Source organism: Sinocyclocheilus rhinocerous, unplaced genomic scaffold (genome assembly GCF_001515625.1).
Source record: "Sinocyclocheilus rhinocerous isolate Xijiao unplaced genomic scaffold, SAMN03320098_v1.1 scaffold623, whole genome shotgun sequence".
Taxonomy (NCBI): domain Eukaryota; kingdom Metazoa; phylum Chordata; class Actinopteri; order Cypriniformes; family Cyprinidae; genus Sinocyclocheilus; species Sinocyclocheilus rhinocerous.
The window spans coordinates 1,566,639-1,584,760 of NW_015644631.1; the positions used below are offsets into that span (position 1 = coordinate 1,566,639).

An 18,122-nucleotide genomic window follows, 5' to 3' on the forward strand; every position below is an offset into this window, starting at 1 on the left:
TACTGGTGTGTTCACTGCGCAGACTCATTAGCATGATTGAGAGCAAACGTGAGAGGTCACGGGCCTACGACAGGGTGTGGCCAAGTAAAAAATAAAAAATCTCCAAAAAATCGCTAGTTTTATTTAAATATAGCTAAAATAGCTCATTGTCGCAAAAAATAATAAAAAAAAGTCGCAGCTACAATGAGAAAGTAGCTAAATTTGGCGACAAAATCCCCAAATTGGTAACACTGCTCTCTCGCTGTTTTTTCAACCAGGTGACGAGGTTTTGGTTCTGTTGCCTGTCCCTAGCTCCACGCTTTCTGCTCGTTTTTCTGGTCCCTACAAAGTTCTGAAAAAGATAAGTGAAACTGATTACGTCGTCGGTGCCTGTTCCCGCGGAATTGGGCTACTTTAACACTTGCGCGGGTTGTTTTCATGTCCGCGGGTTGAAGCGACCCCAATAACATGATATTTATCCCCTGGAATGCGAATTGGGAACCCCGCCAAAAATCGTGTATTTGACCCCCCAAAACGCGAATTTTATGGGGGACTCCCCTCGAAACGGATTGGGCTAGTTTTGAGTAGCAATTGGGCGGATTTTGTTGTGAAAACCTGGCTGGCAACCCTGCAGGTGTGATTCCTCAGGACGCATTTGATATCTGTCAGCTAGTAGGGATATTTTATAATTGGTATTCCAACGAAGTACACGATATTGCTACTATATGTGCATTAAAATGTAAGATAATTTGTTAAAATGTCGTCTTTTTTATTTTAGACACAGCATTTCTGCTGCTGCTGCTCTGGAGTGAAACACACGAGCCTGCGCGTTCGCATTCTCCCACACAGATGGGCTCAGTACGCTTAGTCCACTGACCTCCGATCTGTGTATGTTTGTAAGCTTGATGCTGGCCCGAGTCCCGGGTATGTGAGCGAATCACTGGACTAGAATAAAGACACTGAATAGACAAAGCCTCGCTTCTCTAAACCCGCCATCCCGGGAGCTTCGTTTTCCCAAGTCCTACCAAACTCCCACCGCAACCCGCAGCTCTCCGCCGGCTCCAGGTCCACATCTACAGTACATCCGCACTCATTCCCGTCATGAATTCCCTGTGGACATATTTGCTTATGTTCAATCTTTGGCTTTTATTAATGATCGCATTGAAAGTGGATTCAAACTATCACACAGGTCCTGGAGACAGTGATGAAGCTGACTACAAGGACCCATGCAAAGCTGGTAATATGATACACAATGTTCCTAAACTTTATAAATCAAGAGTTTGTTTAGTTTTTTTGCTGATGTTATTTTGTTTGGTTTAATGTTGTATTGTTTTATTTTAGTTATTTAGTTAGCTTTGTTTTGGATACAATTTGTGATGTTTTGCTTAAAGTTTTGTTTTTATTAAAGTTGTTTTGTTTTGGTCAAAGTCTGTGATGTTTTGATTTACGTTTTGTTTTGGTTAAAGTTGCTTTGTTTTGGTTAAAGCGGTGTTCTTTTTTTTATTTTTGGTTAACACTTCTTGTTTTGTTTAATTCTAAGTTGCTTTGTGTTATTTTGTTGTGTTGTTGTGCTGTGTTGTTTGTGTTACTTTGTTTTGTTTAGCTGTGTACTGCATGACAGCATGAGATCTGGGACAAGTGAATGGGATCCTGGTGGGACCTCCCCCTATCCCAACTCAGAAATAAGCATCCTCGGGCAGAGCGCATAGAACCAACATGTTACCTAATTTACAGCACAAAATGTGCTTTACAAACACTTGAGTTACCCAACCAAAATGTAACGGTCTGTAGAAGTTTTAACTAGCCTATGTCTCACAAAAAGGACCTATTCAGAGGGCAAATCTTTGTTACAGCAATGGACAGCTGGCAACTGAATAGACAGCCGATTAAATGTTGTCTGGGCTATAATAACTGAATTTAATAGCCTTCGTATTGTTTACATGTCACCATGGTCAAACAGCTCTCTGCAAATTAAAAAGTTTTAATGCTTTCACAAAAAAAGAATCATAATTACTAATTCGCTTTATATTTTCTTTATTTCTTAAGTGCAAATTCGTGATTACTTCTTTACTTTAGCACATTGTCCACTTGTTTAGAGGCAACGTCATTGAGCCGGTGGCCAAGCACATGTGATTTCCACCTGCTAACATTAACTCATTAACCTATAATATTAAATTGATTTTGAGTGCTCACCAAGAAATATGTATAAAGCTCAGAATGTAATCAGTCAAATCACAGAAGCACACACAAAAAAAATTTAATTTACAATTAAATAAGTCATGAATTAATCCGTATGTTTCTGACAGGACTGCCCAGCGTTTCAGATGATTGTTCATTACTGTCACAGCATGAAGTGGACTTCAGGCTACTGAAACCTGTCAGGATTTTGGTTTTGCCCAACCACTATTAAATTGAGACGGTTAAATTGTTGCTAACAAAGAGAAGTGTTGAATTGGGAAATTGGAAGAGGAACGACTACTGTGTTGTTGCTGCCATTGAAGTTGATTTGGCAGTAATGACTAGATGGCACAAAAACAGCAGATTTTTAATCTGAAGCCCCTTTGCAGAAGCTTTCAGAAATTAAATTGTTTGGATTGTGAATAAGGTAAGGGTAAAAGGTTACAGTGTGGCCTTAATAGAAGTGAACCCTGCCTAGAATTGCGAAAAGTGGAACTGCCTGCAATTATAATTTAAATAGCATAGTAAACCCGCTGTTGAAAATAAATGCTTATTTAACCTTTGCTGTTTATTTAAATATTTGATTTCTGATTGATTGTTTTCTTGTTAGTCATATTAACCTATTATATGGCTGTGAGGAACAGATTGTGGGGAAGCTCTACCTGAGATCTTCTGTCAATGTATTGACTGTCATGTCAATTTGGCTGAAGTTTTGATTTCTTTATATAGTGGATATATAAAGTGGACATATACTTTGAGTTTTGAGCAGAACAGCAAAGAAGATGCTAATAGTGACACATGGCCATTTATCTGTCAAGCAGTTTAGACTGTAGGTTTAAATTTAACCTTTAATTGGAAACTGCATCACCTCAAAATTGGTTGGCTGTGACTTGTTTCCTTATTCGTGAGCATATTTCTTTATATGCATGTTCATAGATTTGACAGCTTTGGATGAAAACCGCAAGGGAGACGAAACATGCTCACATTTTGTATTGGGTTAGTTTAGCAAATGTTTCAGGCTTAATAAGATGTCCTGCCAGGCTAATGTGTTCCCTGCTGCCACAGAGTACAATGAATTCTGCTGCTAGGTCACAAATATAAAGGATGGAAAAAAATTTGTAGAAATGAAAGACCCCATGATATCAAAACAAAGATTTATTACTTTTTAGTTCTTACTAGCTCTCTGAATCTCTCATTAAAAAAGTTGAAAATAAATTTCATGGGAAAACAACAACGTTACAGATGACTCCTCGCTATGTTTTGTAAAATGTTCTGTACTTTTAAAAAAATATATTATTTATTCATTTTATTAGCCCTTCACTATACAGTTTTCTCTTCCTGTCAATAAGAGGTACATTAAAACAGAAAAGAAAATTATGTGGGTGCTTTTGTCAGAAATAATGACTTATTAAATTGATGCAAAATGCTGTCCCTGCTAACATGGTTTTTGTGTTTCACTTATACATATGACCTTTTACATTTGCATTGCACATATTATAAATAAAATTGTATGAGAAAGCTTTAAGCTTTCACTGAGAGACATCTTATTGTTATTTAGATTTCTGTTTTATGCTTTAACGTTGTCACTTTTCCATCCATCTTTAAAGACTTTCATGTTTGCAAGAATGGTTTGTTTACCTAATCATCAGTTATTTTTAGTTGGGAAAGTCTTTACTTTTCCTTTCACTCATGGAAAATGTTTTAATATACAGACAGATACTTTGGTTCGAAGATGGCCATGACTTAAAGATTAAAGTTTTAGCGAATATAAGGATTGAAGACCAAATAAACAAGACAGTTAACACAGAAGTTGTAGGTTTTATCACAAAGCGGAATTTTCTAGACACGGTAGAGCTGCTCGAACAAATTTGCTCTATTAAGGTGCCCTTGAGAAAATGTCACTTTTGGTCAGTGCAGACAGAGTGACCATCCGTGCAATTACTGCTCTGTAAGGAAAATGGAAATTGTTTGCTGCAAGACAATAGTTAATAGTTTCTTAGGAATATCTAATAAGTTATTAGAAAAAGTAGCACATAGAATAGTCCTTGTGCATTTAGAGTTGTAAAGCGGCGGGAAAAAATAAGGTGGACAGAGGAAAGTCACTTTTTCTGGATAATGTTGCTGGTCTGTGGTTTCTTTTCACCATCTCCCTGAATCCTGACCAGCCTATATGGGAGTGAGTCGATTAAAAGTCAGAGTTGAGACTGGCATACAAGTTGCAGCTGTGAATTGAGAGAGCTACTGTGACTTTAACCTTACGACCCCAGATTTAGTTTCTGGGGACCTGTGCACAACTACATTAAGCTGGGCTGAATGCTTCTCATTATGGTAAGGTTTCCCTCGTCAGTTGCAGAGGGTTGCATGGTGCTTGAGAAGTTCACCTAGTGATGTGTTCTCACTCTCTCTTTTAGCTGCTTTTCTGGGCGACATAGCCTTAGATGAGGAGGACCTGCGCTTGCTTAAAGCCAACTATATGGATGCTAAGAAGAATGACTCTTCCAACTTCTCTGTACCTGATTCAGGTGAGAATGGCTGCAAAACACACACTGCTGCTACCATGCAATCATATTCAGTGCTATGTGGTAACTGATTACATGTAATCTGTATTGTGTAATTATATAATTTTAAATTAATATTTAATAGCATATTAGCATGTTCCTTAACATGTTACACTTCATGTTATTTAAAACAAAGAATAGAATAGATTTTCTTTCACTCTTCATTTTTTATCAATATGGTACAAAATAATCCTGTTCTATGTGATGAGTTACTTCAAAATTAATCCAAAAATAATCAGGTTATATTATAATTAGGGCTGTCAGTCGATTAAAACATTTAATCGCGATTAATCGCGATTGTCGTGAGTTAATTCGTGATTACTTGCAACTTCGCACATTTTTTATCTGTTCTGTACCTTAAAAACCTTCAAGGTTTTAATACTCTAATCAACATGAGCATGGACAAATATGGATGCTTTATGCAAATGTACTTATTATTAGTGAAACCATAAAGACTAGACATGTTTCAAAGGTCATGTTTTTCAAAGAATTTGTTCTTGTCTATTAGACACATGAAAAAAGAACATAGAAATACCAGGTTCCCATTACTTCTCTTTCTTTGCACTTTTCTTACACAAGCCTGTTTACATTTTCGCATGACAGGGCAGCTCACTTCTTCTGAACATGCAAAATGTAAATTTATTATTTATTATTAAATTAGTTTGCCTCTCTGTGCCCACATACTGTATTTTGATGCAGCTAAATTCTCGATAAAACTGTTTTCATTGACATACTTTACTGTTTGTGTTGTCAGACAACGGAATGAATATGAAATAGTGACTGAAAAGCGTCCCATTAGGCTACCAGCTCTCCTAGATGTTAATCTGCACAAAAATCCTGATTTATAATCGAGCCATCGTTTGATGAAATCAAATACACATAAGACAATAGCTGTGCTGTAATTTCGGCTATACTTGCATGTAAAATTAGAGAAGCAACATAATATCTGTTTTAACAGAAAGCGCTGCTCCTCATCCGCTCGCTGAACAGAGCAGACGCAAAACCTCGCGCTCGCGCGACAGACAGTACCAGCGAGTCTCAGAAACTAAATAAGGTGTGTCTAAGAAGCCGCTATATTTGTCGCTAGGTGCTTTTTTGGAAGAAGAAAAAAGTCGCTAAATTGGAAACACTAGCTGTGTCTCATTTAGAAGGCTGCGCCCTCCGGAGGTCGCATTCGAAGGCTGCATACGTCATCGAGGCTGTCTCATTTCAGAAAAGCAAGTAGGACACTCCGAATGCGACCTTCTTTCACAGGAATTTGGAGGATGCATGAGGTGTATCCTTTGCTGCTACAGATAAGCTCAATTTCGCGCATTACCGCCACCTACTGTGAGACAGAGGGGTTTTTACAGCACTGCGCATTAACCAATCACACACGATGCTGTTGAGCTTATGAATGCAATGACCAATCATTTCTCCAACTACGGGTTTTACACGGGTCAAACAGAAAATGCTTCTTCTTCTTCCCTTTTTTTGGCGGATTGCACCAATTTCGCGCATTACCGCCACCTACTGTGAGACAGAGGGGTTTTTACAGCACTGCTTATTAACCAATCACACACGATGCTGTTGAGCTTATGAATGCAATGACCAATCAGAGGTGTTCAGATGAGTCATCGCTAAAATGCCGGTGTTTTCTTCACTCGCTTCCTGACTGAATACCTCTTTCTGGCGAATTCTCTGGTCAGAAACAACAAAGTGCAAATGTGTGTAAGAATCTGTAAGATATTAATTTCACAGTGTAAACAGCTTCAGTGATTTTAATGGGAGTTTTTGAGAGTGCTTGAACTAGACTCTCAGTGAGAAGGCCGTCTCGTTTAATTCTAGGTTGAGGACACTTCGTATATGCATCCTACAGAGGATGCGACCTCCAGAGGATTCGACCTCCGGAGGGCGCAGCCTTCTAAATGAGACACAGCAACTGTGCATCTCCATTTCTCCAACTACGGGTTTTACACGGGTCAAACAGAAAATGCTTCTTCTTCTTCCCTTTTTTTGGCGGATTGCATCAATTTCGCGCATTACCGCCACCTACTGTGAGACAGAGGGGTTTTTACAGCACTGCTTATTAACCAATCACACACGATGCTGTTGAGCTTATGAATGCAATGACCAATCAGAGGTGTTCAGATGAGTCATCGCTAAAATGCCGGTGTTTTCTTCACTCGCTTCCTGACTGAATACCTCTTTCTGGCGAATTCTCTGGTCAGAAACAACAAAGTGCAAATGTGTGTAAGAATCTGTAAGATATTAATTTCACAGTGTAAACAGCTTCAGTGATTTTAATGGGAGTTTTTGAGAGTGCTTGAACTAGACTGTCAGTGAAAATGTTCTTTGATAATGTAAACATTCTTTGCTCTCTTTCTGTACAATGAAAGTGTTATGAATAGTAGCCTAATTTGCAATGTTTTTATTCACATGAACTTTCAATGTTAAATTCACATTAAATATAAACTCAGTCGTATTAAAAATGTTATGGCATGACACCCATATTTAATTATGTAAACAGACAGGTTTTTATGCATAGTTAATAGATTACATTATTAGGTTACTTTGACCATCGCCCATTAAAGATCATCGAACATAATCTATAAAGGTGAGAATCACGATATTTCATGTTAATGCGTTTGGGGATGTTTTGAATTAAAAGGAAAAAATAAATAAAACATAGGTGCTGTTGTGGCTGCTGTGCGTCACATGACGAACACCCCCCACCCCAACTCGTGCCCCTTCAAAAATAATGAGTGCATGACGCCCCTGTGTCGGATGCTTGGACATTAATTGCAATGTTTTATTAAGTCCTGTATGTCCTATTCTAAGTCTGGAAAAAAAAAATTCCTCTCTTCTACTTCCACCTGAGTACCTACTTTTCCCCACTTTTGGCTGTATTTCATACATATGTCTACCTTTATTTCCTGTCTCCCACAGTTGCTGCCATCTTTGATTTATTAGCTTTTTGATTATAGCTTTAATTTCATATCTACTGTATGATATTTCCATTTCTATTCTAGTGGCCCTCAGAGCTTGTTTCGCCAATTTGTCTGCTGCTTCGTTCCCTTTCACCCCCACGTGAGCTGGAACCCACATGAATATTACGCTTACCCTTTTCTGCTGTAACATATAATTCTCGCAGAATTTCCACTACTAAATCCTGTCTAGTGTCTGACTGTTGTGCTTCAATGCACGTAAGAGCAGAACTGGAGTCTGAACATACTACCACGTCCTTTAATCCTGCCTCGCTTATCCATCTTAATGCCATCATTATTGCTATTAATTCCCCTGAAAATACTGATATCTTATTTGAGATCCTTACCTTTCTGGATATTTGCATTTTTGGAATGACAACTGCTACCCCTTGTTCATCATCTGGATTTTTTGATGCATCCATATATACTTGTGTTTGATGTCCATACTTTAACCACAGGCATTCCCTTACCTGGATTTCCTCTAGTTCATTCTGGCCTTCTTTTTTCCTATGTTCCAGCATTCTTAAATCAACTGAAGGCTGTGGCAAAATCCACAAAGGGACTGCTGGTAAAGCCACTCTTGGAGTAATACTTAACTCTTTAATAGCCAACTCCTTTACTAAATCTCCAACCACCCATTCAAAACTATTACATTCCCTTTTTCCATACTCCCAACACTGCTCTAGTACCCTTAAAGTGGAATGTGATTTGTCCTGTCCCATAAGATTTGCCCAATATACTGCCGTTAACTGTTGTCTTCTTAATTTGAGAGGCATGTCCCCTACCTCTACCTGTAATGCTGAAACAGGTGATGACGGATAAGCCCCACAACAGATCCTTAATGACTTTTCTTGAATTCGCTCCCATTTATCTAGATGAGTTTTTCCTGCTGATCCATATACTATGCTTCCATAGTCCATTATTGATCTGATTAATGTTATGTAAATAGTTTTCAGTGCCAGCCTATCTGCCCCCCCAGCCTTGCCCAGACACACATCTCATTATATTCAACACTTTTACATTTCTCTTCCATCTTCTCAATATGCCCTTTCCATATGAGTCTGCTGTCTAACCAGATTCCAACAAATCTTATTTTGGATACCCGTTCTAGGTTGTGATTATACAACTTTAATTTGATTTCCTCATCTATTCTTTTATTAGTGAAAAAGACTACCTGAGTTTTTTCCACTGAGAATTTAAACCCCCACTTAAATGACCATTCCTCAACTTCTTTTAATGCTTTTTGCATTCTCTGCACCACATACTTTATATTACCTCCTCTGTACCACAGAGCTCCATCATCTGCAAACAAAGATCTGCAAATATTTTTATCCACCCTCGTAAACACATAATTTATCATAATAATAAAAAGCAATGGACTTATAACACTCCCCTGAGGAGTGCCATTCTCTATAATACCTTTTGATGATATGCACTCTCCCACTCTCACCTTAATTGATCTTTGTTCCAGAAATTCTTTAATCCAATGATACATTCTCCCTCCTACCCCCATGTTTTCCAATTTCAGCAGCAACCCTTCTCTCCATACCATATCATACACTTTTTCAATGTCAAAGAACACTGCCGCCACAATCTCTTTATTAAACAACGCTTTTCTAATGTCTGACTCCAAGCATACTACTGGGTCCATCGTTCCTCGTCCCCCCCTAAATCCACTTTGATCTGGTGATAACTTCTTTCCTTTTTCCAAATAAAACGATAATCTTTCTGTAATCATTTTTTCCATTATTTTACATACATGGGAAGTAAGTTCTATTGGTCTAGAAAATGTGCGCTGCGTTAATCGCGCGTTAATAAAATTAGTGCCGTTAAAGGGGTCATATGATTTTATTTTAAAGATCATTATTTTGTGTATTTGGTGTAACCGAATATGTTGACATGCTTTAATGTTCAAAAAACACATTATTTTTCAAATACTGTACATTATTGTAGTTCCTCTATGCCCCGCCTCTCTCAAACGCGTCGTTTCCTCTCACGCACACACACACACACGACGCAACTTCGCATTTGAACAGTCAATAGCAAATACTTCAACTATTAAGAAAACATACTTACAGTAGCTGATTCAGAATAAGCGCCAGATTGTCATAGCAAAGTCGGAATTTACCCATTTTTATTTTTTAGAAATAGCCTTTGCACAGCCAGCCTTGTAGGCTACTCTCCTAGGTTCACAATAATAACAAAACATACTTACAGTCGCTGATTCAGAAGCGCCAGATTGTCATAGCAAAGTCGGAATTGACCCATTTTTTTTTAGAAATAGCCTTTGCACAGCCAGCCTTGTTCACAAAACTGTAGTCCATAAAATGCATTGCACAAATTCGAACATCTGGGTTGTGCTGTTCTGTTGTAAATAAATCTTAACCAATGATCCAATGACCTCATTGCATCTACTTCCGGAAGGCCAAATAAAGTGCTTTTGCTTTCGCACTGAAACACACAGCGTCTCCCTGACATGGCTGCAGCAACACTACTGTGGTTCCTGAAACCATGCCTTATTTCTTTGCGTGCACATTTGGGCGGTATTATGCAAATATTTCCACATTGTGACGTAGACATGTGGGGGCGTGTTTGAACGAGGCGTTTTAGCCCGGTCTGGATCAGCCTTCTCTTTTAGATTAGAATAAATCCTTTTGTGGGAGACTTTGATCTTTGTAACTCTGCAGATCTTATACATGCACAATAGCTACATAACACACTAAAGAAAAGGAAAAATAGAAATAGCATCATATGACCCCTTTAAAATGAATTTGCGTTAATGCGTTATTAACGCTTTAATTTTGACAGCCCTAATTATAATAGAATACATTACGTAATTTACATCATGTAATTTGTAGACAAGTATATTTTGTCTGAAGTATTGTCTTTGCCCTAGCAAACAGATCCTCAGGTAATGGCAATGCAAAGGACATCCCAGGTTTGGCTGGTCAAATCCTCCTACGCAGACGGAGAGCAGCCACAGCCAGACCTGAGAGAGTTTGGCCGGATGGCATAATACCCTATGTTATTAGTAGCAACTTCAGCGGTAAGTCTGCATATAACTTTTTATTTTATTTATTGTTTTTAAATAAATGTATTTTTAAATTAAATTAAATTTTGTTTTGTTTTGTTCTGTTTTAGTAGTTTTTTTTTTTTTTTGCATGCTCTCCTAATATTCCAGTGTAGTGTAATTTTTCCAACTGCACACAAAACCTTAATTTTGTCTGAAACTAATTTTAAAAAAAAATGTTTTCTTAAAATACTAATATCCTTTGTAATTTTTCAATAGACAGCTGGTGCTCCAACTCAAAGTGTTATCTAGATGGCCTTAGTTTTTTACTGATATAAACTAAACCCCTGTAGGTAGCCAGCGAGCCATTTTTAAGCAGGCCATGCGTCACTGGGAGAAACACACTTGTGTGACATTCATTGAAAGAAGCACAGAAGAGAGCTACATCGTCTTTACTATCCGGCCATGTGGGTAAGTTCACATCCTGCCTGTCTCTGGGGAGAGACAACTGTTGCTCACCAATAACGTCCCTCCACACATATTGTTTATTCTAGTTTCTCCCTCAGTCCCTGATGCACAGAAACTCACCTCCCTGCCAGCATTCAAAAGCTCCAATCTTTTCAGCAGTTTTCTTTATTTGGCTTTCTATATGCATCGACAGCACAAACAAGTTTTCTTCTAGAGCAAATCTGGCTCCCTGTAGAGAGTGCTACAGTGTGGTTTGTGTCTTTTTCTGGGTGATGCTCTTTTTTTCTGATGGTGCTCTTTCTGATTTTATTGCACCTTTTATTAAGTCACTGTGAATTGACATTTACAACACATTTTACAGGATATTCAACGAGACTTGATTTGACTAGACACTAATGCATCCAGAACTATGTGAATTTGTGAAATCAGTGTTTAGGGTTTAGGCCATTGGTTAACATTATTCAGTTGCTTGCACAGTAATATTGTGAAATATTATTGCAATTTAAAAAAAAAATTCTATTTGAATTCATTTTAAAGGGGTGGTTGATTGCAATTTCACTTTTTTAACGTTAGTGTGTAATGTTCCTGTTTGAGCATAAACAATATCTGCAAAGTTATGAAGCTGAAAGTTCAATGCAAACGGAGATATCGTTTTTTAAAATTCTGGCAGTTTAATGCCTACAAAAACGGCTCGTAGGGACTACAACAAGTTACTACCCGGGTTTGTGACATCACAAACCCTGATAAACCCCACCCTCGGGAAAAGGCAGCAAAGGGGGCAAGGCCATGCTGCGCTGCTGTAGAGAAGAGGAAGAGAAAAATATAGGTGCACGTAAAAATCTGTTCATTTATGAATCGCGATTCTGTCTTCTAACGATTCCAATGGATTCACAAGTTTCAAAATCAATGTTCTAAAGCAGCGGTTTTTAATACTGTTCCTCGCGTCCCCCTGCTCTAGGACAGAGCGGTGTGGAATAAAGGTAAATTATGTGAAAAATAATGCGTTTTTTTAAATCTAAGCATTAACACATGTTAGACTGCACACCATAAACACAATCAAGCCTAGAAAAAAAACAGTGAACCACCCCTTTAATATGTAATTTATTCCTGGGATTAAAGCTGAATTTTTTGCTGCTCATGAAACATTTTTAATATTATCAATGTGGAAAACAGTTGTGCTGCTTAATGTGATTCATTTTTTCAGGATTCTTAGATGGAAAAAAGGCTTAAAAACAGCATTTATTAGAAATAGAAATCTTCTGTATCTTTATCAGTCTTTTAATGTATTTCCTGTTAATCTTGATCAATTGAATGAACAACCACTCAGAACATCTTAGCAACCACATAGCAACAACCTGGCAACCATCCACAGCTAATTTTGCATGTAAGCACCATTCCAACTTGGCTTTCTTGTAGTTTTCTAGTATAATATTTAATGGAATTAGTTTTTATCAAGCAGTTTACCACTTAGTTTGATTGATTGACTGTGAGTGTATGTGTGGCTGTTAATAAAAAGATGGGCCTTGCTGAAGCCACGTCACTACACCACAGTTCCCAAAACAGTAGTCCATGTACTGTCTGTGACAAAAATATCCTAGCTTGGATTCAGTCAGCACAAAGCCTTATTTTCTCAGCAGAGGCAGATCCTGACCTCAAGGTCTGAATGACTATAGAGTTTGCTGCATTCAGCTCATGGTGTGTCTCCTTTGAATTGAGCTAAACTTTGCTGAACTTTGATAAATCAAAAGGCTGAATGATGAAGGATGAACTTAACGGTTGTCATGCTTCTCTAGACATATAGAATGTTTTCTACACGAAGTGTATTTTCTACATTTCTACATGACATTCAATTTCTAATTGTCTTATGCTCACCAAGGATGTGTTTATTTATGGAAGCCCATTTCCGCCACGTAAGAAAAAAAAAAAAGGCCTTAAAAACTTGAAATTATGACATACTTAAGTCATAATTACGAGATAAAAAATCTAAATTATGGCTTGCTAAGTTGAATTATGACTTTAAAGGCCGAAAATATGACTTCCTAAATCGAAATTATGACTTTACAATTCAAAATTGACAATGATATTTCATCTTTATATGCACATTGGTCACAGGATAGTGGTCTAATGATAAACGGGACATTCTAAAGCGAATTAACTTGGCTTAAAACAGTTTGTAAGACCAATTTCAGTTCACACATTATTAATAAAGCATATACCATTTACAGACAAGCAGAATATACCACCAGAATATGAACACAATGATTTGAGTTGCACGTTAAGCGTTTTCTTGGTGTAGAACATAATATATATATTAATAAACTGTATACCAGATTTAGTCTTCTTCCATTAAACCATGTTCTACCCCAAGAAAACGCTTAACGTGCAACTCAACGCGATGCGTTCATATTCTGGGGTATGTTCTGCTTGTCTGTAAATGGCATATGCTTTTATTATTAAAGTCATTAAGTCAATTTCGATTTGTAAAGTCATAATTTTGACTTTTTATCTCAGAATTTTGACCTTTTAAATCATGATTTCGACTTTTTATCTCATAAATGGCTTAAGTCATAATTGTGACTTTTTACCTCGTAATTATGACTTTTAAAGTCATAATTTCAACTTAGGAAGTCATATTTTCGACTTTTAAAGTCATCATTTCGAATTTTTATCTCGTAATTATGACTTACGTATGTCATAATTTCGGGTGTTTAACCTAAAAAAAAAAATTCTTACGTGGTGGAAATGAGCTTCCATATTTATTTGCTTAAAAATTCAGTAAAAATAATACGGTGAAAATATTATTACAATTTCAAATGCACGTTTTCCATTGTAATATATTTTGAAAAATATTTTATTCCTGTCAGAGCAAAGCTGAATTTTCAGCAGTCAGTACTCCAGTCTTCAGTGTCACATGATCCTTCAGAAATCATTCTAATATGCTGATTTGCTCAAGAAACATACTATCATCAATGTTGAAAACAGTTGTGCTGCTAAATATTTGTGTGGAAACTGTGATGAATGTTTCAGGATTGTTTAAAGAACAGAAATTTCAAAAGAACAGCATTCATTTGAAATAGAAATATTTTGTAACAGTAAATGTCTTTACTGTCGTTTTTTTTTTTAGCAGTTTAATGTGTATTTACTCAATAAGAGTATCAATTTAAAAAAAAAAAATGAAAAGGAAAATCTTACTGACCTCAAACCACTCAGATGATATTTAATTAACCTCTGGCTAAAATTCTTCCGTACGAAAACTTGTTTAATGTTGTTTCTGCAACAGTGAAGAAAGTAACTATACAAATACAAACTAAACATTAGTTTCACCATTTGTTTACAAAATGTGTCTACAAAATAGGTACAAAAGTGTTTTCTAACTCCTGGTTGGCTTTGTTTAAAAAAAAAAAAGGTGCTGCTCATTTGTCGGGCGGAGAGGTGGAGGTCCACAGGCTATATCTATCGGGAAGAACTGTGACAAGTTTGGCATCGTGGTGCATGAACTCGGGCATGTCATTGGATTCTGGCACGAGCACACACGACCCGACCGGGACGAGCATGTTGATATATTTCGAGAAAACATCCAGCCAGGTACAGTAACTATCAAAACCTCTACTACATAACTGTAGAATGACTTCTAATTCTCCTGTATATGCCCATAGTTGCCAGAATCATAACTTTTATGCATTGTATTATATCTCAAACCCAGAATAATTCATAATTGCGTGAGATTCCGTAGAAGTGTGATGAAGCCGATGTTGCACTTTACAGGTCAGGAGTATAATTTCATAAAGATGGAGCCAGATGATGTGGATTCGCTTGGAGAGGTTTACGACTTTGACAGTATCATGCATTATGCCAGAAACACCTTTTCCAGGTTTGGATTCATAGGACTTTAATGTAACCTGTACACAAGTAGATGCTGTTATTTTAGAGATAATTGGATAATATATAACATATACTGAAAATATTTGGTGTAGAAACAATTTTCACTCAGAAATTGCTAGCATGTATCTCAAATAATTATAAAGAAATGACAACACTATATAAATTCAATTTTTTTACATTGTTTAAATGAATACAATTTCTGCTAAATACCACTTCAATCTGATTACGAAGCCTCCCGTTGACACTTTAATTATACTCTGTATGTTGACTGAAAAATCAACCATTATTTATTCTCCGATGTATTAAAGGGGCCATATGATATTGTTAAAAAGAACATTATTTGGTGTAATGAAATGTGTTTATGCGGTTCAAGGTTAAAAAAACACATTATTTTCCACATACTGTACATTGTTGTTTCTCCTCTATGCCCCGCCTCTCTGAAACGTGTCGATTTTTACAAAGCTCATCGGTCTGAAAAGCGAGATGTGCTCTGATTGGCCAGCTATCCAGTGCGTTGTGATTGGCCGAATACCTCAAGCGTGAGACAGAAATGTTACACCCCTTACCATATTTGGGTTGAAGTGTTCTGGAACAGTGTTGTAAATACAACTTAACCACTGATTTCTAGTCGTGTCCTCTTTTGGAAGGCCAACAAAGTAGTTTCGCTTTCACAACGAAACACAGCGTCACACACGGCGGGCTAGAGTGAGCGGAGGCCGGCAGGTCTGAGAACGGCGCGGCCGGCGGATTCGACGAAGGAGCGGTTGGCGGGCTTGTGGCAACCACATGTGACGACCCCGGGCTGGACTCCACTTCGTCCACGGTGAAAGCCGATCCGGCGATCCACAGCGCGAAGTTGATGTATTTCCTCAGCGACCAGCACGGATCAGCTCTAGGCATGACGAAGCGGATATCGTCCTCTTTTGGAAGACCAAACAAAGTAGTTTCGCTTTCACAACGAAACACACAGCGCCTTCACGACATGGCGGTGGCGGCAACAACAATACTACAGCGAGAATAAAAGTTATGCCTTCTTTCTTTGCGTGAACATTTGTGCGGCGTTATGCAAATCTTCCCACATAGTGATGTAGACATGTGGGGGCGTGTTAGAACGAGCCATTTTAGGAGGGCGTGGTTGACTCTTAACTTTTATAAAGAATATCTCTTTGGATTTGAGACTTTAGTCTTTGCAACTTTACAGATCTTCTTTATGCACCAAGAGCTTGTAACACTTCAAAGAGAAAGGACAAATTGAAATCGCATCATATGACCCCTTTAACCAAAAATAAAAATGCAAATATTAATTTCTACACTAATTATAAAAGACAGGCACATTATTGCATGTGTTACTGTCTTGTTTTTAAGACAAGCGTTGAGCTGATGGGACAGAGCAGGATTTGAGGACTTGGCGCTGTCACAGACTGCTGACTAACCTGTTGTTAGTGGCTTGAGAATGGAGATCCAGCCAGCTGCTTTGAGGGGGCCCGTTGTTTAGGACAAGCAGGAAGGAATTCAGACAAGGAGCCAAGGCTGAAATGCAGATAGACTTTTAGGTAGAGTGTCCTTTGGTCAGTTGTTTTGGGTCTCACAAAGTTGCTCTGAATTGACCAAACTCGCAAACAGTTTGGAAACAGTGAGGATAATGCTGTAGTCAAATCCAAATGCACTTTGCATTTGGATTAGACTAAGAAAGTTATATTAATCAGCTCTATTAATTTTATTAATAACTCAAACGTATTCAGAAAATATTCACTAGCAAACCAGTTTGATTTAAAATTATTTTAAAAATTCCTTGATGTCATGCACAGTCAGAAAAAAAAGGTACAAAATTGATGTGGTACCCTTTCAAAAGGTTACTTTTGAAGTACTAATATGAACCTTTGAGGTACCATATAAGGTACAAATATGTACCTTTTCAATTTTGTACCTTAGGGTAGCGCAACAGTGACAGCTTTGTACCCTTTTTTCTGAGTGTGTGGAAATTGTTTTGATCAAAATGCTTGTGGTTAATGTCTTCTATATCTTCTAACAGCCGTAGTCAGAGTCTGAGAAAAACTTCACATCAATTAGTAGCGCAATGGTTTGTGGGAAGCTGGCTTGGTTTCTCTGTGATTGTTATTTTTAGTGTTTTGCAAAGTGGCCCCTCTCCTTCTGGCCTCTAAACCAAGAATATTCACATTGTGCGGTTTTACCTCCAGAATTTTGCAGTTGGGGGATCCTGGAATTAGGCCAAAACAAATAAAGCTCTTCCAGGCTTTTTGTCCTGGACAATTGCAGGGGCTGGAGTGCCGTTGTTCTCTGGCATGCAGGGTGGGCTCCAGGGAGTCGCAGTCCAGCGAGGCAATGCTTTAAACTCCGCTCTGACTGATCTGCATCCACATGCTGCCCATTCAGGGTGCTGTCGTCATGGGAACTGGACGAGAGAAAAGAGCAATCATTCTGTCCTCAGAACAGCAGAGAGAAAGACTATATGTAGTGGATAAGTGCCAATCAAATGTGATTCATATTTGAGTGGTGCAAGCTGGATCTCTGATGTCATTATCATGTACAGTGGCCCCAAAATGTATTTGGACACATATCATGTTAACTAAAACTAAAACCATAAATCATTTTTGAAACTTGAATCAAAATAAACATTTACTAATAAAATAAAATATTTGAAAAAAATATTTTATTTCAGCTAGTTGTCAAAGCAACATTTTCAAGTTGAACTAAAACTAGTTTAACTACATAGTTTAAAAACTGCACCAAGAACGATAACTATAAAGATATAGCTATCTTTAACTATACTTTAACTACAGCTAACTATAAGAAAATATTAGCATCCACACCAGCAGACGATATTGTCTGTTTATTCTAAGCGCACGCTCGTCTGCCGCTTTAAATTCTCGAGATCGTTATAGCAGGATGGATTCTGATTGGGTGTCAATGTTTGTATCAGCTGGAAAAAAAATAGTTCTGAAAGTGATTCCAACGATATCGTTTCTCTGTGCCTTTATCGTTATAGCTGTGGTGTGGACTCTGCTATTCTTTAATATTGAGAAAAATTTTTAGAACTATATCTTTATCGTTATCTTTATA

General features: G+C 37.6%; 1 protein-coding gene across 3 annotated transcripts in view; it reads left to right on the plus strand.

Moving 5' to 3' along the window:
* Nucleotides 1-803: 803 nt before the first annotated feature.
* The window catches only part of LOC107758677 (bone morphogenetic protein 1-like), a 32,267-nt gene continuing 14,948 nt past the window's right edge, over nt 804-18,122 (plus strand). For all 3 annotated transcript variants that reach the window (XR_001642048.1, XM_016576480.1, XM_016576481.1), the window contains exons 1-6: nt 804-1,216; nt 4,569-4,679; nt 10,578-10,727; nt 11,045-11,162; nt 14,566-14,744; nt 14,925-15,030. Coding sequence is in view for 2 of the 3 variants with exons in the window: in XM_016576480.1 (XP_016431966.1) it covers nt 1,081-1,216; nt 4,569-4,679; nt 10,578-10,727; nt 11,045-11,162; nt 14,566-14,744; nt 14,925-15,030 (800 nt within the window). In the remaining variant the exon portion in view is untranslated. The remainder of the gene's footprint in view (nt 1,217-4,568; nt 4,680-10,577; nt 10,728-11,044; nt 11,163-14,565; nt 14,745-14,924; nt 15,031-18,122) is intronic.